Source organism: Leopardus geoffroyi, chromosome C2 (assembly GCF_018350155.1).
Source record: "Leopardus geoffroyi isolate Oge1 chromosome C2, O.geoffroyi_Oge1_pat1.0, whole genome shotgun sequence".
In the NCBI taxonomy this organism is placed as follows: domain Eukaryota; kingdom Metazoa; phylum Chordata; class Mammalia; order Carnivora; family Felidae; genus Leopardus; species Leopardus geoffroyi.
The window spans coordinates 49,194,642-49,220,942 of record NC_059333.1 but is presented as its reverse complement, the minus strand read 5'-3'; the positions used below and the strand labels follow the sequence as shown (position 1 = coordinate 49,220,942).

The window sequence follows — 26,301 nt, the reverse complement described above, 5'->3', positions numbered from 1 at the left end:
AATTAAAGGGGGGAGTAGATAAAACAAAATAGGTCTAACCCTTTAAGTCTCTTGGAAGTGATAAGTGTTGTAACAATGGTGGTGGTTGCTGCAACACTGGCTGCCTTTCTCTATGTCTGCTCATCCATGAACAGAAACAGCAATCAGTGATCAGAATACAGATTCCCAATATTTGGAGAATAAGGTTCTTCTTGCTTACCTTGGTGATTGCAAGCCTGTGCAAACTATTTTAAGAACTCAAGCTTTGCTGCTTACTTTGTTGCTAGGGGTAGGGGACTGGGTCACTGCTACCACTGTTGGAGCTCAAATTGACCAAAATTAACTGTAACTTGCGGTTGAATATTTTGACTAGTAGCAGGCCTTCAATAGACTCTAGAATCCCAAAATAGTTGCACAGACAGCTTCTGCCAGTGTAGATGTTGTGTAGGTGGGAGGATGGTAGGTGGTTCTGACTCCACAGTCTTCCTGTGGTCACTTGGTATATGTTTTATAGTTTACTGCACAGGGATCCTTGAGTTATTCTTGGTATCTGAATTTTTTAGTGCTTATAAATGATGTAAAAATTTCCATGTTCTTGAATAGTGTTGAAAATGCAGCAAATACTATATAATATTTTTTTATTATAAGAGAATAATATGTTAGTAATTTTATATAGTTTTTTTACTTAAAATTTTTTGCCTAGTTTAATATAACCATAATGAGTTGTTTTGTTAATAATAATTATTATGAGTTAGAGTATTGTGTGTATAAAGATTTAATTTATTCTCTGCCTATTTTAATTAATACCAAATTGCTTTCCCAGTGTTTTCTATCAATTTATTTTTAAAAATTAATTTTGCTGATATATTATTGACAGAACATTGTATTAGCTTTAGGTATACAATATCACCATTTTATGTATGTTTATATTGTGAAACTATTATTATTTTAGAGAGAGAGAGAGCACGCACAAGTGGGGGAAATTAGCAGAGGTAAAGAAAAAAGAATCTTAAGCAGGTTCCATGCTCAGTGTGGAGCCCAGTTTGTGGCTTGATCCCTTGACCCTGGGATCATGACCTGAGCTGAAATCAAGAGTCAGATGCCCAACTGACACAGCCACCCAGGCGCCCCTATATTGTGATATTAATACAATAAATTTAGTTAACATTCATCAGTGTGCATATAGTTATTAAATTTCTTGTGATGAGAACTTTGAAGATCTACTGTTTTAGCAACTTTCAAATACACAATACACTGGTGTTTACTATAGTCACTATGCTGTGTGTATGTTACACCCTTAGCACTTATTTGTCTTAATACTAGAAACTTGTACCTTTTTAATACCTTCTCTTCTCTCCAACCCCCCCCCCCATTCCCTAAAACTACCAATCTATTGACTGTATCTAGATGTGTGGTTTTTTTTTTTTTTTGACTAAAACAGTTGACAATTTTATTTTCACATTTCACAATACAAATAAAAACTGATAATTGCTTTTTTTTTTTTTTTTGTTCCACTACTCCCCTGCCAAAACAATTCTGTCTTTGATAGGAAGGGAGAGCAAGTCTTCCTTGTCATGCTGTTAGAAAACACCCAGAGTCACAGCACCATGATCTACTGGTGAAGTAGAACATGTAATATAAAATGGCTATAAAGATGTTCACATTTCTCCTTATCAGTCTTGTTGACTCTTTCCTGGCCAACTAGGCACCATCATGGGATAGGTAGGGAGATCTCATCATTGGGGGCTCAGGCATAATTGGCAATTGGCCTCACATAGGTGGCCTCATTCCAGGAGCAGGTCCCACTGGCATCATCCCAGGAGGAGGAGGACCCATCATTGGCATCATGGAAGGGCCCCCCATATGAGGTGCTGGCATCATACCAGGGCAAGGAAGACCCCAGAGACTGGGAAGAGGTGGGATCATTGCCCCTTAGGAGGAGGAACAGAGAATCAAGTAGGAGATATCTTTCCTCGTTGAAATGTAGCAGCTGTTTTGTTGATCAGGCTCTGAGCCTGCTCTTCCATCCATTTCTGATAGTAGTCTTTCACATTCTCTTTGTGTTTCCTACCACTGCTCTGTGTCTTTCTCACAGATGGAGAGTCATGGTTGAGGTATGTGTTGCAGTAGTTACAGTAGAACTTAGATGTGTTGCTCTGTAGGCCATTGGCCAGTCCCTCCCATTTTTTTTTAAGGTTTTACACAAAAGTGAGATCATACGGTATTTGTCTTTCTCTTTTTGATTTATTTCACTTGGCATAATGCCCTCAAGTTCCATCCATGTTACTGTATATGTCAGGCTTTTTTTTTGGGGGGGGGGGCTGAATAGTATTCCTGTGTATGTGTCTTATATTTTCTTCATCCATTCATCTTTTAGTGGACATCTAGGTTGTTTCCATGTCTTGTCTCTTGTAAATTGCACTGCACTGAACATTGGGGTACATATATCTTTTTGAGTTAATGATTTTGTTTTCCTAAGCATAAATACCCAGAAGTGAAAAAGCTGGAACATATGTCAGTTCTATTTTTAATTTTTTTCCTTTAAAAAAAAATTTAAATTCAAGTTAGTTATATTTGTTAATATAGTATAGTGTTGGTTTCAGGAATAGAATGTAGTGGTTCATCACATATATATATATATACATACATACACACACACACACACACACACACACACACACACACACACAACACCCAGTGCTCATCCCAACAAGTGCCCTCCTTAATGCCCATCACCCATCTAGCCCATCCCCCACCGATCTCCCCTCCAGCAACCCTCAGTTTGAGCTCTGTCTTTAAGAGTCTCTTATAGTTTACCTTCTTGTCTGTTAAAAACTAATTTTTCTGTCCCTTCCCCTGTGTTCATCTGATTTGTTTCTTAAATTCCACATGAGTGAAATCATATTTGTCTTTTCTCTGACTTATTTTGCTTAGCATAATGCACTCTAGTTCCATCCACATTGTTGCAAATGGCAAGATTTCATTCTTTTTGATCACCAAGTAATATTCCATTGTGTATATGTATGTGGGTGTGTGTAAATATATATATAATAAATAATAATATATTTATATTTATTTATATTATAATAAAATATATTTATATTATATTATAATATAAATATATTATTATAATATTATATATTATTATATAATATTATATAATTATTTTTATATATTAATATATATAAATATATATATATAAATACACACACACATACATACACATACACACACACACACACATACATACACAACCTGTTCTTTATCCATTTATCAGTTGATGGGCATTTGGGCTATTTCCATAATTTGGCTATTATTGGTAGTGCTGCTGTAAACATCAGGGTGCATTGTGCACCTTTGATTCAGCATTTTTGTATCTTTTGGATAAATACCTAGTAGTGCAATTGCTGGGTCGTAAGGTAGTTCTATTTTTAACTTCTTGAGGAACTTCCATACTGTTTTCCAGAGTGGCTGCACTAGTTTGCATTCCCACCAGCAGTGCAAAAGGGGAACCCCCTTTCTCTGCATCCTTGCCAACGTCTCTTGTTGCCTGAGTTGTTAATTTTAGCCATTCTGATGGGTATGAGGTGGTATCTCATTGTGGTTTTGATTTATATTTCCTTGACGAGTGAAGTTGAACATCTTTTCATGTGTCTGCTGGCTATCTGGACGTCTTCTTTGGAAAAGTGTCTATTCATGTCTTCTGTCAAGTACTTCATTGGATTATTTGTTTTTTGGGTGTTGAGTTTGATAAGTTCTTTATAGATTTTGGATACTAACCATTTATCTGGTACGTCGTTTGCAAATACCTTCTCCCATTCTGTAGGTAGCCTTTTAGTTTGTTTGAGTGTTTCCTTCACTGTGCATAAGCTTTTTATCTTGATGAGGTCCAGTAGTTCATTTTTGTGTCTTATATTTTCTTCATCCATTCATCTTTTTCCATCCATCCATCATCATTTTCACTTTTGTTTCCCTTGCCTCCGGAGACATGTCTAGAAAGAAGTTGCTGTGGCCGAGGTCAAAGAGGTGGCTGCCTGTTTTCTTCTCTAGGATTTTGATGGTTTCCTGTCTTAACATTTAGTTCTTCCATCCATTTTGAGTTTATTTTTGTGTATGATGTAAGAAAGTGGTCCAGTTTTATACTTCTGCATGTGGCTGTCCAGTTTTCCCAGCACCATTTGCTGAACAGACTATCTTTTTTCCATTGGATATTCTTTCCTGCTTTTTCAAAGACTAGTTGGCCGTATATTTGTGGGTCCTTTTTGGGGCTCTCTCCTCTGTTCCATTGATCTGTGTGTCTGTGTTTGTGCCATTACCATATTGTGTTGATGATTATAGCTTTGTAATACATTTTGAACTCCAGAATTGTGACGCCTCCAGTTTTGGTTTTCTTTCTTTCTTTCTTTCTTTCTTTCTTTCTTTCTTTCTTTCTTTCTTTCTTTCTTTCTTTCTTTCTTTCTTTCTTTCTTTCTTTCTTGGTTTTCTTTTTTCTTTCTTTCTTTCTTCCTTCCTTCCTTCCTTCCTTCCTTCCTTCCTTCCTCTTTTTTTTTTTAAATTTTTAACGCTTATTTATTATTGAGAGACAGAGAGAGAGCATGAGCACTGGAGGGCAGAGAGAGGAGGAGACACAGAATCTGAAGCAGGCTCCAGGCTCCAAGCTGTCAGCACAGAGCCTGATGTGGGACTCAAACTCACAAACCACGAGATAATGACCCAAGCCGAAGTTCGATGCCCAACTGACTAAGCCACCCAGGCACCCCCAGATTTGGTTTTCTTTTTCAACACTACTTAGGTTATTTGGGGTATTTTCTGGTTCCATACAAATTTTAGGATTGTTTGTTTTAGTTCTGTGAAGAACACTGGTGTTATTTTGATAGGGGTTGCATTGAATGTGTAGATTACTTTGGATGGTATAAACATTTTAACAATATTTATTCTTCCAATCCATAAGCATAGGATGTTTTTCCATTTCTTTGTATCTTCAGTTTCTTTCATAAGGTTTCTATAGTTATCAGCATGCAGATCTTTTACCTCTTTGGTTAGGTTTATTCCTGGATATCTTAGGGTTTTTGGTGCAGTTATACATGGGGTCGATTCCTTGATTTCTGTCTCTGCTGCTTCATTATTGGTGTATAGAAATGTAACTGATTTCTGTATGTTGATTTATATCCTGCAACTTTACTGAATTCATGTATCAGGTCTAGCAGGTTTTCTATGGAGTCTTTTGGGTTTTCCACATAAAGTATCATGTCATTTGCGAAGAGTGAGAGTTTGACTTCTTCCTTGCTGATCTATATGCCTTTATTTCTTTTTGTTATCTGACTGCTGAAAGTGAGACTTCCAATACTATGTGAACAACAGTGGTAAGAGTGGACATCCCTGTCGTGTTCCTGACCTTAAAGGGAAAGCTCTGAGTTTTTCCCCATTGAGGATATTAGCTGTGAGTCTTTCGTATGTGGCCTTTATGATGTTAAGGTATATTTCTTGTATCCCTACTTTCCTACTTTCTTGAGGGTTTTTATCAGGATAGGATCCTGTATTTTGTTAATTGCTTTTTCTGTATCTATTGAGAGGATCATATGGTTCTTATCCTTTCTTAGTTAATGTGGTGTATCACATTGATTGACTTACAAATATTCAATCAGCCCTGCAGCCCAGGAATAAATCCCACTTGATCATGGTGAATAATTCTTTTAATGTACTGTTGGTTCAGTTTGCTACTATCTTGTTGAGAATTTTTATATTCATGTTTATCAGGGATATTGGCCTGTAATTCTTCTTTTTTACTGGGATCTTTGTCTTGTTTTGGAATCATGGTAATGCTGGCTTCATAGAATCAGTTTGGAAGCTTTCCTTCCATTTCTGTTTGTTGAGAAGAATAGGTATTAATTCTTCTTTAAATGTCTGATAGAATTCCCCTGGGAAGACGTCTGGCTCAGGACTCATGTTTGAAATTTTTTATTACTGATTCAGTTTCCTTGCCTGTTAATGGGTCTGTTCAAACTTTCTATTTCTTCCTGTTTTGGTTTTGGTAATTTGTATGTTTCCAGGTATTTGTGCATTTTTTCCAGATTGTCCAGTTTGTTGAATTATAATTTTTCATAGTATTCTCTCATAATTGTTTATATATCTGTGGTATTGGTTGTGATCTCTCCTCTTTCATTCATGATTTTATCTGTTTGGGTCCTTTCTCTTTTCTTTTTGATAAGTCTTTTCTTTTTGAAAAGTCTGGCTATGGGTTTATCAATTTTGCTTATTCTTTCAAAGAGCCAGCTCTTAGTTTTGTTGATATGTTGTACAGTTGTTTGTTTGTTTCTATATCGTTTATTTCTGCTCTAGTCTTTATTATTTACCTTCTGCTAGCTTTAGGCTTCATTTGCTGTTTCTTTTCTTTACATCTCTAGATGTAAGTTTAGATTGTGTATTTGGGACCTTTCTTGCTTCTTTTTTTTTTTTTTTTTTTTTAACATTTATTTATTACTGAGAGACAGAGCACGAGCAGGGGAGGGGCCGGGGAGGGGCAGAGAGAGAGGGAGACACAGAATCGGAAACAGGCTCCAGGCTCTGAGCCATCAGCCCAGAGCCTGACGCGGGGCTCGAACTCACGGACCGCGAGATCGTGACTTGGCTGAAGTCGGACGCTTAACCGACTGCGCCACCCAGGCGCCCCTCTTGCTTCTTGAGATAGACCTGAATTGCAATATACTTTCCTCTTAGGACTGCCTTTGTTACATCCTAAAGGATTTGGACTGTTGTGTTTTCATTTTCTTTTGCTTCCATGTATCTTTTTATTTCTTCTTTAATTCCCTGGTTAACCCATTCATTCTTTGGTAGGATGTCCTTTAACCTCCATGTATTTGAGAGTTTTCTAAATTTTTTCATGTGGTTGGTTTCACGTTTCATATTGTTGTGGTCTGAAAATATGGATGGTATGATATCAATCTTTTTATACCTGTTGAGGGCTGATTTGTGACCCAGTATGTGATCTGTTGTGGAGAATGTTCCATGAACATTCGAGAAGCATGTGTATTCTGTTATTTTAGGGTGAAATGTTCTGATGATATCTGTTAAATCCATTCAGTCCAGTGTGTCATTCAAAGCCATGTCTTCCTTGTGGATTTTCTGCTTAGATGATCTGTCCATTGTTGTTAGTGGGGTATTAAAGTTCCCTATGATTACTGTGTTATTATCAATTAATCTCTTCATTTTTGTGATTAATTGATTTATATATTTGGATGCATCCAAGTTGGGGGAGTAAATATTTACAATTGTTAGATCTTGATGGATAGACCCTTAATTATGATTTAGTGCCCTTCCTCATCTCTTGTTGCAGTCTTTTTTTTTTCTTCAATGTTTATTTATTTTTGAGAGAGAGAGACAGAGTGCGAGCAGGGAGGGACAGAGAGAGAGAGGGAGACACAGATTCTGAAGCAGGCTCCAGGCTCTGAGCTGTCAGCACAGAGCCCGATGCGGGACTCAAACCCATGAACTATGAGATCACGATCTGAGCTGAAGTCAGCCACTTAACTGACTAAGCCACCCAGGTGCCCCTGCAGTCTCTGTTTTAAAATCTAGTTTGGTGTAAGTATGACTATTCTGGATTTCTTTTGATGTCCATTAGCATGATAGATAGTTCTACATCCCCTTACATTCAATCTGCATGTGTCTTTAGGTCTAAAATGAGTCTCTTATAGGCAGCACACAGATGCATCTTTTTTTTTTTTTTTTTTTTTTTTAATTCATTCTGATACCCTGTGTCTTTTGATTGGAGCATTTAGTCTATTTACATTCAGAGTGGTTTTTGAAAAATATGGATTTTGGGTGCCTGGGTGGTGCAGTCGGTTAAGCGTCCGACTTCAGCCAGGTCACGATCTCGCGGTCCGTGAGTTCGAACCCCGCGTCAGGCTCTGGGCTGATGGCTCAGAGCCTGGAGCCTGTTTCCGATTCTGTGTCTCCCTCTCTATCTGCCCCTCCCCCGTTCATGCTCTGTCTCTCTCTGTCCCAAAAATAAATAAACGTTGAAAAAAAAAATTAAAAAAAAAATTTGAAAAATATGGATTTAGTGCCATTGTATTAACCTGTAAAGTTGTGTTTCTGGTGATATTCTATGGTCATTTGTAATCTTTCTTTCTTTGGTCATCTTCTTCTCCTTTTTTTTCCCCCCCTCTACTCAGTCCCCCTTAAAATTTCTTACAGGGCTGGTTTAGTGGTCATGAACTCCTTTAGTTTTGTTTGTCTGGGAAACTCTTTTTAATTTTTTTTTTCAACGTTTATTTATTTTTGGGACAGAGAGAGACAGAGCATGAACGGGGGAGGGGCAGAGAGAGAGGGAGACACAGAACCGGAAACAGGCTCCAGGCTCTGAGCCATCAGCCTAGAGCCCGACGCGGGGCTCGAACTCACGGACCGCGAGATCGTGACCTGGCTGAAGTTGGACGCTTAACCGACTGCGCCACCCAGGCGCCCCTGTCTGGGAAACTCTTTATCTTGCCTTCTATTCTGAATTACAACCTTGCTGGATAAAGAATTCTTGGTTGCGTATTTTTCCTCTTCAGCACACTGAATATTTCCTGCCACTTCCTTCTGGCCTGCCAGGTGTCAGTGGACAAGTCTACTAATCTTATGTGTCTACCCTTTTGGTTAAGGATGTGTTGTCTTTAGCTGCTTTCAGAATTCTCTCTTTATCTTTGTATTTTGCAAGTTTCATTATGATATGTTGTGGTGTTGACCCATTTTTTTTTTATTTTGAGGGGAGTTTTCTGTGCCTCTTGGACTTGAATATTTGTTTCCCTCCCCATATTAGGGAAGTTCTCAGCTATAGTTTGTTCAAATAAATCTTCTGTCCCTTTTTCTCACTCTTCTTCTGGGAGTGCTATGATATGGATGTGACTTCATTTTATGGAATCACTAAGTTCTCTAACTCTCCACTAGTGATCTAATAGTTTCCTTTCCCTCTTCTTTTCAGCTTCATTGTTTTCTATAATTTTATCTTCTTTCTCACTATACTCTGCTTCTTCAATCCTTGTGACTATATCCACTTGGTTTTGCATCTCAATTATAGCATTTTTTATTTTAGCCTGACTAGTTTTTAGGTCTTTGATCTCCACAGCAAGAGTTTGTCTGGTGTGTTCTATGCTTTTTTCAAGCCCAGCTAGTAATCTTATAACTGTTATTCTAAATTCTTGTTCAGATATATTCCTTCTATCTCTTTTGAGCAAGTCCCTGGCTGTGATTTCTTCCTGACCTTTCTTTTGGGGAGAATTTTTCCATCTTGTCACTTTTGCTGTTTCTGTCTTTTGTGTGTTTTAAAAGTGTGTTATGTTTCCTCACCTGAGAATAATGCTGTATTAAAAAGAAGTCGTACACTGACCAGGGCCTGGCACTTCACGAAGTGTTTATGGTGTATGGTGTGTGCATTCTGCTGTTGTGTTTTGGCTGCTCTTTCCCACTGGCCAGTCTTCTGCAGAGCCCCAACTTGCTTGCATTGGGAAGTGTTTGGACGTTTAACTAGGTGTGCTTTGATTTGTGTGTTAAAATAAGCCTAATGAAGCTGATTTGTTTGTTAAGAAAAGCCTGGGAAAAAGGAAAAAAAATTAACCAAACCTGATCCCAAAAAAAGGAAAAGAAAAGGGAAAAAAAATCCAACCAAACAGAGAATCAAAAAACTTTAAGATTGATTCCAAAGAAAAAGAAAGGAAAAAAAAAAAAAAGAAGCCTGATCCAATAAAAAGAAAAAAAAAGGAGATAAAAAAATAACAAACAAGAAATTCTTAGCCTGATTCCAATAGAAAAGAAAGAATAAGGAAGACAAAAAAGAAAAAAAGATTAGCCTTGGTCTATTTCCGCTAGAACTGCAGGTGATGTTATGAAGCACTCAATTTCAGTACACTTGGTGCGTGTGGGGTGCTGACTGTCCTGGTCTTCTGGAGGAGAGGCCCCTGTGTTGGCTCAGAGTCAGTCTTGCCCTGGGAGTAAGCAGTTTCTTGGCATAAGCAGGCTCAGTGCTGACAGTCGATCTCATGAACCACTAGATCATGACCTGAGCTAAAACCAAGAATTGGAGGCTTAACTGACTACTCCATCTAGTCACCCCAAAACTGGAAGTCTTAATGGACCCTGTACCGCCTCCCTGTTCCCGAGTAGAGCTTCTCTACACTGTGTCTGAAGTCCTTTTTCTTTGAAAAATAGTCCCACGCCTGTGCAGTGTGTGGAATCTATGGTGTAGCACCACTAAAAGCAGCAAAGGTTCTCTTTCTTGTTGTGTCTCTGTCCCCTGCTAACGAAAGACCTTTTGTTGGCACCTACAAGGTCTTGTGTCCCTGGGAGGGAACCTCTTCCAAAAATACTCCAGGAAGGGGAATGTTCTCTTCCAGTGCACCCTGGAGATCCTTACACCACACTATGCGCTCTGGCTCCACCTCCTTCCTCCCCAGCAGTGCATGCCCCAGCTACATTCTGGAGAAAATCACTCCCTTCCAAAATCAGAGTTTGAACTCCAAAGTCTCTTTGTGAAAAAAACCCTGTGACACTCAATACTTCTTGCTCCCCAGTCCATGGTCCAGAGAGGTTTTCATCTCGTGCAAAGCAGATGCCATGCTTTCCCAAATCCTCTCACTTTTTCTCCCTTTTGTGTTTGCATGGAAAGGGTTTGCTCCCCCTCATGGCACCGCCATTTTTTTCTTCCCCAGTTCACTTCCACATGCCTTGCACCTGCTACTCCGTCTTCCTCCAACCATGGAGATTCTTCTGCCATTCCACAGATCGATTTCCTGGGTGTTCCGCTTGATCTCACCTCAATACAGCTGTGATTGAGGGACTAGAAAAACCCGGGCTTCCTCTACTTCTCCACCATCTTAACTACTCCCTTATTTTTAATTTTTTTGAGGAACCCATACTATTTTCCACAGTAGTGCACCATTTACATTTTCATCAAGATTGCCCAGGGGTTCCTTTTTCCCTACGTTTTAGCAAGGTGTGTTATCGAGTTTTTTTTTTTTTTTTTTTTTTAATGATAATCACTCTGACAGGTGTGAGGTGATATCTCATTGTGGTTTTAATTTGCATTTCCCTGCAATTAATGATATACCATTAATGCATTACTTTTCATGTACCAGTTGGCCATGTATATGTCTTCTTTAGAAAAGTGTCTGTTCAGTTTCTCTGCCAATTTTTTAATAGAATGTGTTCTATTGAGTTGTATGAGTTCCTTATATATTTTAGATATTAACCCCTTATTAGATGTATGGTTTGCAAATATTTCTCCCATTCCATGTATTGCCTTTTCATTTTGTTGATAGTTTCATTTGGTTTGCAGAAGCTTTTTAGTTTGATGTAGTCCGACTTGTTCATTTTGCTTTTGTGGCCTTTGTTTTGGTATTAATTCCAAATAATCATTGCCAAGACTGATGTCAACAAGCTTACCCCCATGTTTTCTTATAGGACTTACATGGTTTTATGTCTTACATTTAAGGTTTTAATTACTTTTGATTTGATTTTTTTGTATGGTGCAAGATAGGGATCCAGTTTTGTCCTCTTGCAAGTGGCTGTCCCATTTTCCCAACACTATTAGTTGAAGAGACTCTCCTTTCCCTCTTGTATATTTGTGTCTCTTTTGCCATAAATTAATTGACCTTTGACCTGTATGTCTATATTTAGGCCATCCCATACTGTTTTGATTAATATAGCTTTGTAATGTAGTTTAAAATCAGAAAGTGTGATGATCCCAGCTTTGTTGTTCTTTCTGAAGATTTCTTTGTCTCTTTGGGGTCTTTGGTGGTTACGTATAGATTTTAAGATAATTATATTTCTATTAAAAAGGGCATTGGAATGTTGGTAGGGATTGCATTGAATCTTAGGTTGCTTTGTGTATGGTGGACATTTTAACACTCTTAATTCTTCCCATCCATGAGTATGGAATGTCTTTCAATTTATTTCTGTCATCTTCGTGGTGGTTTTTTGTTTTGTTTTGTTTTGTTTTTTTTCCATCAGTGCCTTAAGGTTTTTGTGTATAGTTCTTTTTTTTCCTTGGCTATATTTTTCCTAGGTATTTTATTCTTTTTAATACAATTGTAAATGAGATTGTTTTCTTAATTTCTCTTTCTGCTAGTTCACTGTTAGTGTATAGAAAAGCAACTGAGTTTTGTGTATTGATTTTGTATCCTGCAACTTTACTGAATTTTTTTTTATTTTAAAAGTTTTTTGGTGTTTTTTTTTTGGGGGGGGGAGGGAGCGTTCTATATAAAATCATATCATCTGCATATAATGGCAATTAATGCTTTTGAATGCCTTTTATTTCTTTTTCTTACCTAATTGTGCTGGCTAGGATTTTTAGTACTGTGTTGAATAAGAGTGGTGAGAATGAGCACCCTTGTCCTGTTCCTCATCTTAGAAGAAAAACTTTTAATCTTTTACTATTGATTATGATATTAGATGTGGGTTGGTTGTATTGACCTTTATTATATTGACATGCATTCCTTATATACCCAGTTTGGTGAGAGTTTTATCATAAAAGATACTGAATTTTGTCAGGTGCATTTTCTACATGTATGGAGTGATCAGATCCTTTTAATGTTTCATTCTGTTAATGTGGTGTCCCACATTGATTTGTGGATATTGAATCATCCTTGCATCCCTGGAATAATTCCCACTTGATCATGATGTATGATCCTTTTAACGTATTACTGAATTTGGTTTCCTAATAACTTTGTTGAAAATGTTTGCATCTATATGCATCAGGCATATTGGTATATAGTTTTCTTTTCTTGTAGTGTCCTTATCTGGCTTTGGTATCAGGGTGATGATGACCCAATAAAATGATTTTAGGAGTATTCCCTCTTCAGTTTTTTGGAAGAGTTTGAGAAGGATTGGGATTACTTTAATTGTTTGTAGAATTACCATGGAAACTATCTAGTCCTGGGGTTTTTGTATTGGGAGGTTTTTAATTATTAATGTTTATTTTTAGAGAGAGAGAGAGAGACAGAGAACAAGAAGGGGAGGGGCAGAGAGAGAGGGAGACACAGAATCCAAAGCAGGTTCCAGCCTCTGAGCTGTCAGCACAGAGTCTAGCACGGGGCTTGAATTTATGAACTGCAAGATTATGACCTGAGCAGAGGTTGGATGCTTAACTGACTGAGCCACCCAGGCTCCTTGGGAGGTTTTTGATTATTAATTCAATCTCCTTACTCCTTATCGAACCATTCAGATTTTCCTTTTTTTCATGATTCAGTCTTGGTAGGTTGTATGTTTCTAGTTACTTACCCATTTCATTTAGGTTACCCAATTTGTTGGCATATGATTATTTCATAGTAGTCTCTTGATCCTGTATATTAGTGTGGTATCAATTTTAATGTTTCCTATTTCATTTCTTTATTTAAGTCTTCTTTTTCTAGTTTGTTTAGCAAAAGCTTTGGATATTTTGTTTGTCTTTTCAAAACACTAGCTCTTGTGTTGATCTTTTCTATTGTTTTTCTGGTTTTCATTATTTATGTTCTGATCTTTGTTATTCCTTTCTTTCTGCTAACTTTGGGCTTAGTTCTTCCTTTTCTGTTTTTTAATGTGTAAAGTAAGGTTGTTTATTGGATTTCTTGTTTCTTAATGTGGCTTTTATTATTACAGACTTCCCTCTTAGACCTGTTTTTGCAGCATTCACTAAGTTTTGATATATTGTGCTTAAATTTTTAATAGCTTCAAGATATTTTTTGGTCTCCTTTTTGATTTATTCTTTTTTAATATTTATTTATTTTTGAGAGAAACAGAGAAAGTGAGCAAGGGAGGGGCAGAGAGAGAGGGAGACAGACTCCCAAGGAGACTCCATGCTGTCAGTGCAGAGCCTGACGCAGGGCTCGAACTCATGAACTGTAAGGTCATGACCTGAGCTCAAACCAAGAGTTGAACACTTAACTAACCTAGCCACCCAGGCATGCCTCAATTTCTTCTTTGACAAATTGTTTGTTCAGGAATTTATTAATTAATCTTCGTGTATTTGTGAATATTTTAGCTTTTTCCTCCTGTTTTGGTTTTTATTTTAATACTATTGTGGTTAAAGATACTTAGTATGACTTAAATTTTCTTAAATTTGCTACAACTGTTTTTGTGGTCTTCCATATGATTTATAGTTGTCATATGATTATGAATGTTCTGTGTGCACTTGAGAATTGTGTATTCTGGTGCTATTGGATGGCATGTTCTATAAATGCATATTAGGTTAATTTAGTTTAATGTATGCTTTTAGTACAGTGTTTTCTTTTTGATTGTTTGGTCTGGATGATTTATCCATTGCTGAAAGTGGGGTATTGAAATCCTTTATTAGGATCTTGAGAAACTTAACAGAAACCCATGGGGGAGGGGAAGAAAAAAAAAAAAAGAGGTTAGAGTGGGAGAGAGCCAAAGCATAAGAGACTCTTAAAAACTGAGAACAAACTGAGGGTTGATGGGGGGTGGGAGGGAGAGGAGGGTGGGTGATGGGTATTGAGGAGGGCACCTTTTGGGATGAGCACTGGGTGTTGTATGGAAACCAATTTGACAATAAATTTCATATATTGAAAAAAAAACTTAAAAAAAAAAAGAAATCCTTTATTATTATTAAGTTTTCATGAATGGTGATGTTGGGCTTGTCCTTCCAAAACTTGTTTTTCACACAACCTTATATTTTATATATTTAACCTAGTACCCTATAAATTATTCATTCTATAGGTAAAATTTGTTATCACACTCCAAACTTTATTTTATACCTAACTGTTGATATATGAACCATGCTTGGAACATATTAACAATTACCTTTGGGTTATTATTATTATTTTTAAAGTTAATTATTTTGAGACAGAGAGCACACATGCATGTGTGTGAGTGGGAGAGGGGCAGAAAGAGAGGGAGAGAGAGGATCCCAAGCAGGCTCTGTGCTGTCATTGTGGAGCTCAGTCCCACAAACCGTGAGATCATGACCTGAGCTGACGTTGAGTTAGTTGCTTAACTGACTTAGCTAGCCAGGCTCCTCTGGGTTATTATGTAAAAAAAAAAAAAAAAAAAAAAAAAAAAAAAATTGATAAATTTTTTGATAAAAAGAATTTTTTTTTTTACATTTACTTATTTTTGAGAGACAGAGAGCACAAGTTGGTGAGGGGCAGACAGAGAATGAGACACAGAATCTGAAGCAGGCTTCCAGCTCTGAGCTGTTAGCACAGAGTCCGAGGTGGGGCTCGAACTTACAAATTGTGAGATCATGACCTGAGTCGAAGACGGATGCTTACCTGAGTCACCAGTGTGCCCCGGGTTATTATTTTTTGATTATGTATAGATGCACTTATCATGTACTTCTGTCCATGGAATTTTTACTTTTTAAACTTCTTTGATGTATTTAAATACTCTTATTATTCTTTTGTTCATTTTGCATGTGCCCATTTCTGTGGTATCCATGTGTTTTCCCCCCCCAAAGAAATAGGGAGAATTTATAGTAGAGTAGGGATGAGAACTTACTTCTCAAATATTATTTCAATATTCTTTCTTTTGTTCAGATCATATACTCTGCTATATGGGACTGTATTTTTAACCAACTGGATTTTTATCTTGTATATATATATCAATTAACTTCTTAATTCATTTGGACATAGAAGAATTGAGTATAATATTTACTTTCTTTTGCAGGGATTCACAACCAAGTAAGACTGTAGATAATAATTATGCAAAGCAAGCCTCACACACTAAAGAAAAGCAAAGAGATGATGATGGCATTTCTCTTGTAATGTCTGATGCTCAACCTAAAGGTTTGTGAACACTAGAAAATTTTTGTCATTTGAATTTTTGTCTTTTGCATTTTTATAATAATTTTTAAGTTATAGTTAACTTTATTTAATCTTACATTTAAAGGATCTGTGAAAGTAAAGGGAGATTATTTAGCAACACAAAGGAAATTGCGAAGTTTGCTATTTGTACACTATAGTATTCATTTCTTGATTTATTTACTGAATCTATAAGTTACATTTGAATATCATTTCTTTTTTGTTGTTGGGGCTGGGCATACAGCTATACAATTATAATGTTAGTTTAGCTATTTGTAAGTATTATTTCCATGGATATGTCTGGTAATAATTGATATTACTACTAATTTGATTATTATTCTTAGCTTCCCACTGTCTATCCTCCTATGGCATACATTCTTTATTCATTAGAATTTCTCTCAACTGTAGGATGATGCCTTTACAAGCCACTATTAGCAAATTTAAAAGTAAATACATCCCAGACTTCTGAACATTCTTTTTAGGCCTCCTTGCATGTGTAGGGTTAATTAATTGACTTTTCTCCTTTTTGTCTTTCTTTTAAGATTTTAAAATAATTTACAAAATTTTGCACCAAAACACTTAACTACATTAGTCACATCTTGTGGAACACATATCTTCAAGGATCTCTTGGATTACTGATTGCTTTTTTTTTTTTTTAAGTTTATTTATTTTGAGAGAGAGAGAGAAAGAGGGAGAAAGTGAAGGATGAGCAGAGAGAGAGGAGATAGAATCCCAAGCAGCCTCCACACTGCCAGTGTGGAGCCCAATGCCAGGCTCAAACCCACAAACCATGAGATCATGACCTCAGACAAAACCAAGAGTCAGACGTTTAATTGACTGAGCCACCCAGGCGCCCCATGATCACTTAAAACTGGTTGAGATCTTTATTTTCTGAATGATTTCAGAAACTATTCATGAGAAAAAATGCTTCTGCAATGGCACTATGCAATAATTCTTTGCGCATTATTTGAAACACATCTATTTACAATTTTTAGTAGTTTTTTTCATACAGGAGGAAAACTTAAAAAGAAACTAGACTAATAACCAGCTTCAACTCTTATGAGGGCAATCTGGAGAAAGCATTTTAACTGTGTAGACATAATCTTTCTTTTTTTAAAAATTTTTTTCTTTTTTTCTTTTTTAACGTTTATTTATTTTTGAGACAGAGAGAGACAGAGCATGAACAGGGGAGGGGCAGAGAGAGAGGGAGACACAGAATTGGAAACAGGCTCCAGGCTCTGAGCTGTCAACACAAAGCCCGACGCGGGGCTTGAACTCACAGAGAACTCACAGACCGCGAGATCATGACCTGAGCTGAAGTCGGACGCTTAACTGACCAAGCCACCCAGGCGCCCCTACACATAATCTTTCAATTAACTACTAAGCCCTAGCTGCATAAAATGAAAGACATTTATTTTCTTATGGATTGTACTTCTCCCAGAAATAATTCTCATTAATTACCAAATAAAAAGTATTTGTATAAGTTGGCTCAGTTCATATACTATTAAGGTACTGTTAAACCCTCACATTCCACTGATTTCCTAGATAGAGTAGAAATAGTTAAATAAAAAGCTTTCTGATTTATGTCCTTTAGTATTTCTCCAAAGTCACAGTGAAAAAATGCATAATAAAAGAAACACTTCATAGTTTCTTAGTACCTACTCTGGAGGTTCTTTTCAGAGATAAAGTGTTGTTAAGAAAAGTGACTATTGAAACTATTGAAACTCATCATGTTTCCATACTACAGATAATTGTGTCCAGTACCAGTTTTTTAATATAAGCCCATAAATTAATGGGAATTCTGAATTAAACTCCAGGTGTGCCCTTCTTTTGTGGTATATTAAGTTTGTCTTGTGGAATTAGCTTTTATGAAAATAACGTATTGGGGAAAAATATATTTTAAAGGTTTTATTTATTTTTAAATGTTTATTTTTGAGAGAGAGCGCGCGTGCATGCACAAGTGAGGGAAGGACATAGAGAGAGGGACAGAGGATCTGAAGCTGGCTCTGCACTGACAACAGTGAGCCTGATGCAGGGCTCAAACTCAAGAACCATGAAGTCATGATCTGAGCTGAAGTACTGTGCTCAACTGACTGAGTCACCCATGTGCCCCTTAAAGGTTTTATTTTGAAGTAACTCTGTACCCAACGTGGGGTTCAAACTCACAACCCTGAGATCAGTTGTATGCTTTACCAGCTGAGCCAGTGAGGCACCCCTATATTGGAAATATTTAATATTTTGTTTACATGAGTTTGTCACTTTAATTTTATATACTAGCAAGTTAAATTGTATATGTTATGTAGGCAGAATCCTATTTTTACAATGGCAAGCTCTATCTAATACATTTATTCTTGTTTTCCATGGTATAGTCTTATGAATAGTAAATAAACTGAAAGAGGAAAACTCTTGTATAGTAGGGTTTTTCTCAAGCCGCTTTTATTTTCTCAATCTTTTTGCTGTAGTATTTATGTTTAGAAATTGTAATTTGATGCATTTGTATGTAGAAATTATATTTGACTACCTTTACAAAATTACAAAAAAATATTGTGCTTTTCAAAATATTGTGTTGATTATTTAGGAGGAGATTTTAATTTTTGGGAGAGTGAAGAATGTTTTCTCCGGCAATTGGAAGACTCTTCTTTTTATTCTTGTTTTTAAGTAGGCTCTGCTCCCAGCATGGAGCCCAATGCAGGGTTTGAACTCATGACCCTGAGATCAAGACCTGAGCTAATATGAAGTGTCAGATGCTTAGCTGACCCAGCCACCCAGGTGCCCTGCAAATTGGAAAACTGTTGATCGTCTTGGAGTTTTGCCTTAATCATGCCCCACTGCCTACCTTTTAAGCAATGACAGATATAATGAATGTTAGCTATTAGGTTTCTGTGAAGCTAGAATAAGCAAGAATAGTCTGAAGAGAAGGTGGGTAGTATTGAAGAACTTTGAGTGAATGGAGAGGTCAGGCCCAGTGTTACATAAATTATCAGTTAGGAGTTCAAGGAAGCTGCTTTGTGATTTTGTTTATACAAACTTTGGGTTGGTACTTATATAGATTCGGAAAGAAATACAATTCAGGATAATCTTCAGTTGGTTAGGTAGAACTTTTTGGAAGGTATTTTTGTATAGTGCATATATTTGCTAACTGAAATACTAAGCATTTTTAGTAATAATTGACATGGGTTTCAAATAATGCTTTGTTGATTTAAAAAAATGGAGCATTTAGTAGACTTATTGTCTACTAAAACGAGATCTTGAGTTTTAAAAAGAAGAAACAAATTGATAGTGACTAATACTCTTTGTAATTATTGTCCTTTTTCACTTACAAAGTACATACATGTATATAACACTCAAATTTTAAAAAGACAACTAATTTCTAAAGTCACAATGAATTATCAAAACATTTTAAGGTTGGAATTTTCCAAATGTTATTAACACCCCTCCCCCCCCACCATTCTTTTTGTATTACAGTCAAATGTAATTATAGCAAGAACAAAACAAAACATGTTTTGATTGCTTTGCTTTGGTTACTAAAGAATACTCCCTTTTTATGTTTTCCTCGTTCATTATCGTACAGTGAACATTTATTTTGTCGATGCAGTATAAAATAGGGTATTTCTTTATATTCATATCCAAGTGAACTTCGTTTTAAATTAGTTTTAAAAGTTGTATAGCAATTTTGATGATGCTTATTTGAGCTCTTCTAAAAGGGATTCTTTCTGTACTTTTTGGCCATATTTATGTCTCTTTTGTTTTTTAAGACCTCAGTAGTGGAAGTAGAGGTTGTGATCATCTTGAAGAGGGGAGCAAAAATAAGGATGATACATTTTCTGATTCAAAAATGGAACCCACTCTGACTTCCAGGAAGAGAAAGAAAAGGCTTAGAAGTAATTTACCTGATTCTCATAATTCTACTTCTTCTTTGTATGAGTCAGCAGAACAGATAGTAAGTATAGGTATTTAGATGTCATGTGAAATAATTTATGCTATGATAAAAATGAATTGACTATGAATTAGATATTGTTCTTACAGCTTTCTGCTTTTGTCATCAGATTTCTTTCTTTTTTTTGGCAATTTTTTAATTCTTTGGTTTTTAAAAAATAATTTAAATGAAACTTTTTTCAGTAATATAGCTATTAGAGCAAATTTGAAACATGAACAAGTAAAAAAATTAAATATGTTCCTTCTCTGATACCACTCCTTACTTAGTAGTTTGGTATTTATCCATCAGAATTGTTTTATTTTCTCTTATTTTAACAAATACTATTAATACTCTATCCATACTGTCCAGTCAATTGCTTTTTCATATGCTGTGTAAAAGTACTACCAGATTTCTTTTATCAGTAGTAATTTACTTGCCAACTTCTTGAAGCCTTTCTCTGCCTAGAGTTTAGGGAGTTTGTTGTATGTAAAGAATTATGATACTTCATGCACACATTACCTATTTTCAAAACTTAGTATACAGTTAATAAAAGTATAAGAAGATAATTTTTTTACTCCTTTGATCCACAAGGCCTTTCAGAACTTTTCAGGACCTTTGAGTTATAAACATGATTTAGATTTAAATGGTAATAGCGGTGTGAAGGCAGTGATTGATGAATAGTTTTTCATATTGTTTTCCTAAGTTTTAATTTTTTGCTTTTGTTAATGAAATCACATGATGTCATATGGCCTCATTACTTTGGCAAAATAAAATTGTAAAAGAAAAGTTCCTCTTATTCTAAGTTGACTTAGTTTGTGGGAGACCATCTAAACCACTTGTAAATACGTATGGGAATTTCCATATCCTGGCCTTTTAAAAAAAAAGTTTGGGTATTTGATTGGACAGACCAAACTCTCTATCTTTTTACTTGGGAGACCCTGGCAAGAGTAATATTGTATAATTGTGTAGTTTTCTGTCCCTGTATAATATTTTTACATTTATATTCTTCTTTAGGAATTCAAACTTTAAAAAATTCTTTAGCCAAATTTGAAAAGTACTAATTTTTTGTGTGCATTTATTTATGTTCAGATAAAACAAGAAAATGACTCCACAGTATCTGCCGAGTTTAAAAAGTCAAGTGAAAACTATCATCAAGACTCAAAAGTGCTTGAGGAAATTACACCTGAACCTATAGAAAGTGATTTTGCTAAACTATCCTCACTTGATAGTCAGGAGTTGGCTTTGAGTGCTGCTCCCAAAAGTACCTCTGACTCTTCAGCCACTGAAACTTTTGAGAGCTCTAGTTCCACTGATTCCATGGGGAATTCTACCCTGGTTGAGAAGAATGAGAGTGAGTTGAATGTAATAGCAAAGCCTGCTTTAAGTGAACACAGTGAAGGGAGCCAGTCTTTGGTATCCGTTGAACCAAGTAAGTAACAGTAGGATTGTAATATCTTTTGATTTTCTCTGCTTTAGTTAGTTGTTCTGTTTCTCCTCTCAAACAAATTTTTCCAAGGCAATAAGCTGTTTGTAACATCACTGTGGAATATATTAACTTGAGGAAAAAAAAGACCTGGAGTTTTGGGACTTTGTTCTGTATTAATTTAGGTAAACAGTGGATTACTTGAAGGCAGGAGTATTTTTTTTTTTTTTTTTGTGAACTGTCATTCATCTCCTCAGTAGTTTTTATTTTTTATTTTATTTTTTTAGTTTATTTTATTTTGATAGATATTTATTTTTTTAGTTTAGTTTATTTTATTTTGATAGAGCAAATGTGCATGAACACGTGCTTGAGATAGAATGAACTTGAGATAGAATGAACAAGCAGGGAATGGAGAGAGAGAGGGAGAGAGAGAATCCTAAGTAGGCTTGGCACTGTGCGTGCAGATCTCAAGTGTGCGTAAGAGCATGAACTGAAGCAGAATCAAGAGTCAGGTGCTTAACTGACTGAGCCACCCAGGGGCCCCAGGTCAGTAGTTTTTAAAAGGATTCTGGAAGGACCATTATTATTGACATTTTGGTTGATGAAGCTGAAGTGCAGAATTTGAGTGCTATATAATTATGGTCATTAATTTTGATTTATGTGCAAGTGTTTGGTACACTCACATGGTACAAAAAAAGGTTTTAAAGTATATACAGTGAATAGTCTCCCATATCTTCTCTTAGCCATCCATTGTTTCCTTCTGGAAGAAACTGAATGTAACCGGAGTTACAGTACAATTTAGAGTGGTGGCATAATACATTTTTATTATTCTCACTAGAACTTGTTCCTAAGTTCTCCTCATGTCTTTATCCATTTTTAAATGTCTTGATCCTCCAGAAGGTGAGGTTGTAGGTAACTGCTAAATAATAGCAGTGATATGGAATATTGCATTTAACTAGTATAAATCAGATAATGAATGGTAGTCCAGTTTCTAAGTTGAACAAAGTTAGATGATTAAATTTTAATGGTATTATGAAGGGATATGTTGCTTCAATTGGAAAGTTTTCTGTTTGATGTGTGATTATTGTGATACATTTAAAGAATGATTTTTCCTTTTTAGTTGTTGTTTCCAGTGATGAAGAAGGACCTGTTGAACATAAAAGTTCAGAAATTCTTAAGTTACAACCTAAGCAAGACCATGTCATCACTAATGACAATGAGAGTACTTCTGAAGCAGCATTGTCAGAACCATTGATGACATGTGAATCTGTACAGGTAATTTATTTCTGCTTTCTCATAGATTAACAGTGAAATATACACTATTGGCTAATGATTGTTTCTTTCATCAAGCAGAATATTATTGTAAAAATTACAGATTTTCTTAGTTTGAATTTTGAGATAATTTTCATATTAGTTTGAAGGAAATGTGTAGTTGTTCTTATTTTGAAGTGAAGGAATTATTTTTTTGTCATTTATATTTTTTCAGTCTAAATATTCTATGACTTGAATACTTTTTTTTTTTCTTAAATATTCTAATTGGACAGTTAACCACTTTATCAAAATTTCTTAGAATTAAACAGTTGCCAATATTAGTCTGTCTGGTCTTCCAGTACTGTGATTACTTTTTTCCTCATATGCTCTTAAGGCAGCATGATATAGAGGAATGAACATGTCTTATGGAGATTACAGACCTGGGTTCAAATCCTGGCTCTGTCATTTGGGCAAGTCACTTAACTTCTTTTTTTTTTTTTTTTTTTTTTTTTTAAATTTTTTTTTTCAACGTTTATTTATTTTTGGGGGACAGAGAGAGACAGAGCATGAACGGGGGAGGGGCAGAGAGAGAGGGAGACACAGAATCAGAAACAGGCTCCAGGCTCTGAGCCATCAGCCCAGAGCCTGACGCGGGGCTCGAACCCACGGACCGCGAGATCGTGACCTGGCTGAAGTCGGACGCTTAACCGACTGCGCCACCCAGGCGCCCCTCACTTAACTTCTTTAAGCCTGAGTTTCCTCATATGTTCCGTGAGGATAATAAGATTATTTTAAGTGAAGTAACATATGAAAGCATTTAGAAGAGTGAAGCATTTAGAGAGAGAAAGCATTTAGAAAACCTATCAATGTGGTAAGTCCTTTGTCTTCTCCTTCTTACAGAAAATAATAAATGGGAAATGTCTTGGTTTAATGCCAGCAAGTTGTGTTTTGACATAGTACTATAAGAGTGTAGCTGTAAAATGAGGTTCAAATCATTTGTTTTCAGTATTCATTCTTATTATCAGCCTCTAATTATCCTATTTTAAAGAAATGATTATCAATGCAGATAATTTGATTATGATAATCATAATCATTAATCATAATCGTAATGATTATGGTAAACTTCTGTTGGTTTGTTTTTTAATAATGTCTGAGGCTATTATCCTCTAAGGTGTGATGAAGAATTAGGTCAGTTCTATAAAAAGTCTGGTGGTCTGATTATTGTTTCACTGCTGTTTCTATTGCATTTGGTACTCTATACAGAAAGCACCTTAGCAGCTATGTTTGGAAGTTTTGTTAAAATGTAGCCATTTTTGCTTGATTGGGCAAGTAGCCTACTTAATGGTTTAGTTGTATTTGTAATGAAAACCGTGTCATTATTGATAAGGAGTTCAAATTTCTAAATGAATTATAGTTTCCTTGGCAGTATATACCTTGATAATACAGTGTGAAATGATCATATTATAAGAAAGTAACTTTTTTTGTAGAACTGACTGAATATGATCGCAACTAGGCAATAAATAATGTGAAGACCTACTAAGATCTATAGGGCAGCATACCTTAATATCTCCACACCTTCCTTTGTTTTCAGTTTTAAAGGAAGTTATGAGAAACATGGGTTGGCCATTTTTAGGAGGTAGTTAGTCTTTGCAAAATTTGAGGCCCCAATGAGAAATTCTTTTTATCCCATCTTCTCATTTTATCACTTAAAACACACACATGCTTACAAACAGCTAGCTGTCTGACTGATTAGAATCACCTGTAGTTGATTTAGTACCTGTTCTTTAAGGAATAAGAATAGTAGAGTAAGCAATAAAAGATGAGAATGACAAAGATTTTTTTATTAAGCAGATAAATGCGTTTGTGAGCTGAGTGAAGAATAATGAGTACTACATGTGTTTCAGAGTAAGAATAATCGCATTTCCTAGAGGTAGGAGGAGAGTGAATACACATGCATAATTGCTCTGGTGGTATTTTATTTGGTTGTTAGTGATGTTAGGGTTAAAGAGGAATAATGTATCAAGGGTAGGGAAATGTGGACTTCAAAAAGTCATTTGAAAGCAGTTTAAAATTCAGAAGAGATTGTGGGAAACAGCTGCTGCTGATACTTCCTGGTAGTCTATTCTAATTTAAAAGTACAGTTATGTAGTTGTTTGGAAGCACTATGAATTTTGAAGTTTTAGGCAACTGGTTGGCTATTTTCAGACATGGAAAGAGTAAAAAGCATATAGATTTGATATAACAGATGGTTCTTAGGTACTTACATCCCTTGAAGTGCATTACCTAAGAGCATCATCTTGGTTTATGAAGCAATTGTATATGGTTGAAATAACCCTTGACCTGGAGATAGAAACCTGGGTTTGTTTCATCCTAACTTCATGACCTTGGACAAGTAACTTAACCAATCCGCACATCTATTAGTTTTACTTATGAAATGGAAAAAAAACAAAAACAAAAAAACAAAACACCCAGACTACCTCATGGGGTGGTTATGGCGATTAAAAGAAGTAATGTTTAGGAACTCATTTTAAACTAAAATACTATGTAAATCTTAATTTATTTCTGTTGAGCTAAAAATGAATAAAGCCTATTAGGGAATACTGAATTTACAATCATGGCTTTAATATAAAGGAAGATATATTTCTGGAGTTTAGGCCTATGGAGTTAATTTAAGATTCAATTATTAAGAGTAATAGTCTCAAATCATATACTTTTTAAGAAAAAAAAATCTAGATAAGTATTTTTTCACAGTAAGAACAGTACAAAATCCTTCATAAATGCATTAATAGTAATTTAAAGAAGTATTTCACTTTGAAAATCATTGTCACATTTGTATAATACTTAGGGTTATATGCATTTTATAATTTATTCCTTGTTAGGCTTCATCTGAATTATGTCCATATAATCCTGTCATGGAAAACATTTCCTGTATTTTACCTAGTAATGACATGGATCTACAACTGGATTTTATATTTACTTCTGTTTATATTGGTAAAATAAAAGGAGCTTCTAAAGGTTGCGTTACAGTAAGTATATTTAATATGTTTTTGTTTTAGATTTTGGACAAAGCATTTACATATGATCTTTTTTTTTTTACTACAAATGAAAATAGAATTGAGTTTAATTTTATATGGGACATTTTGAATATATATTATACCTACTTTGATACATGTCTTTAATTGGGGGAAATCCTAAAATAATAAGGGAATATCTTAAAATTACATCTTTGATCTGACTATTCTAATGAAGATCATGTATGAAAATCATACACAGTACTGATATTCCTTGGGTTCCTAAACTTATTTGGTGGTAAAGTAAATTTTTATTCAGGGTATAGTTGAGAGCAAAAAGAAATCTTACTTTGCTGGCTTAAATTGTAAACTGAGCTCATCAAATTCCTAAATTTATTTAAAGGTCTCCAGGAATAGTTCCTATTCCATTTTTTTTCAGTGTTCTGTCTCACATATTATATTATGAAAACTATACTGGATTTTACTCTGTTCTCTATATTTTCTATTTCTGCCTACTAATTCTAACTATCTTCTAAGGTTTATCTGAAATACTTCCTCTTCCAGGAAACCTTTCCTGATTTCTGTTTTCTAACCAGAAATAACTTCTCCCTTTACTATGTACTTATAACACTTTGTACATCTGTTGTAAGATTTATTCTTTGTGTTCATAATTGTTTTTACGTTTTTGCCTAAACCTCTCAATTTTAGCCTTTAAACATCTTGTGGTGAAGAGCCATACTTTTATTCGCTTTTACATCTTCCATAAATGGTTCACACCTAAATAGGCACTTAAAACGTTAGTTGAATTGTATTGACCATGTCAGATTATAACTGAGGTATTCTCCCAAAAGTTTTATTAATATTTACTGTGTTAGGGATAGAGCAGGGAATATTAAAATGGTAAGACATGGTCTCTGTTTTCATGGAACTTGTAGTCTAATGGAAGAG

The 26,301-nt window shown here is 35.4% G+C and overlaps 1 protein-coding gene and 1 pseudogene across 9 annotated transcripts in view; one reads left to right on the top strand and one right to left on the bottom strand.

Moving 5' to 3' along the window:
* SENP7 (SUMO specific peptidase 7) overlaps positions 1 to 26,301 on the top strand; it is a 164,171-nt gene that overhangs the window by 95,570 nt on the left and 42,300 nt on the right. For 8 of the 9 annotated variants that reach the window (XM_045501865.1, XM_045501864.1, XM_045501863.1 and 5 more), the window contains 5 exons: positions 15,619 to 15,737; positions 19,508 to 19,692; positions 20,758 to 21,097; positions 22,212 to 22,366; positions 25,222 to 25,368. In XM_045501865.1, coding sequence (XP_045357821.1) covers positions 15,619 to 15,737; positions 19,508 to 19,692; positions 20,758 to 21,097; positions 22,212 to 22,366; positions 25,222 to 25,368 — 946 coding nt within the window. Of the gene's footprint in view, positions 1 to 15,618; positions 15,746 to 19,507; positions 19,693 to 20,757; positions 21,098 to 22,211; positions 22,367 to 25,221; positions 25,369 to 26,301 lie in introns of those variants that run through there. The other variant, XM_045501867.1, reaches the window with a different exon arrangement.
* Positions 1,365 to 2,165, bottom strand: LOC123575961 (annotated as a pseudogene).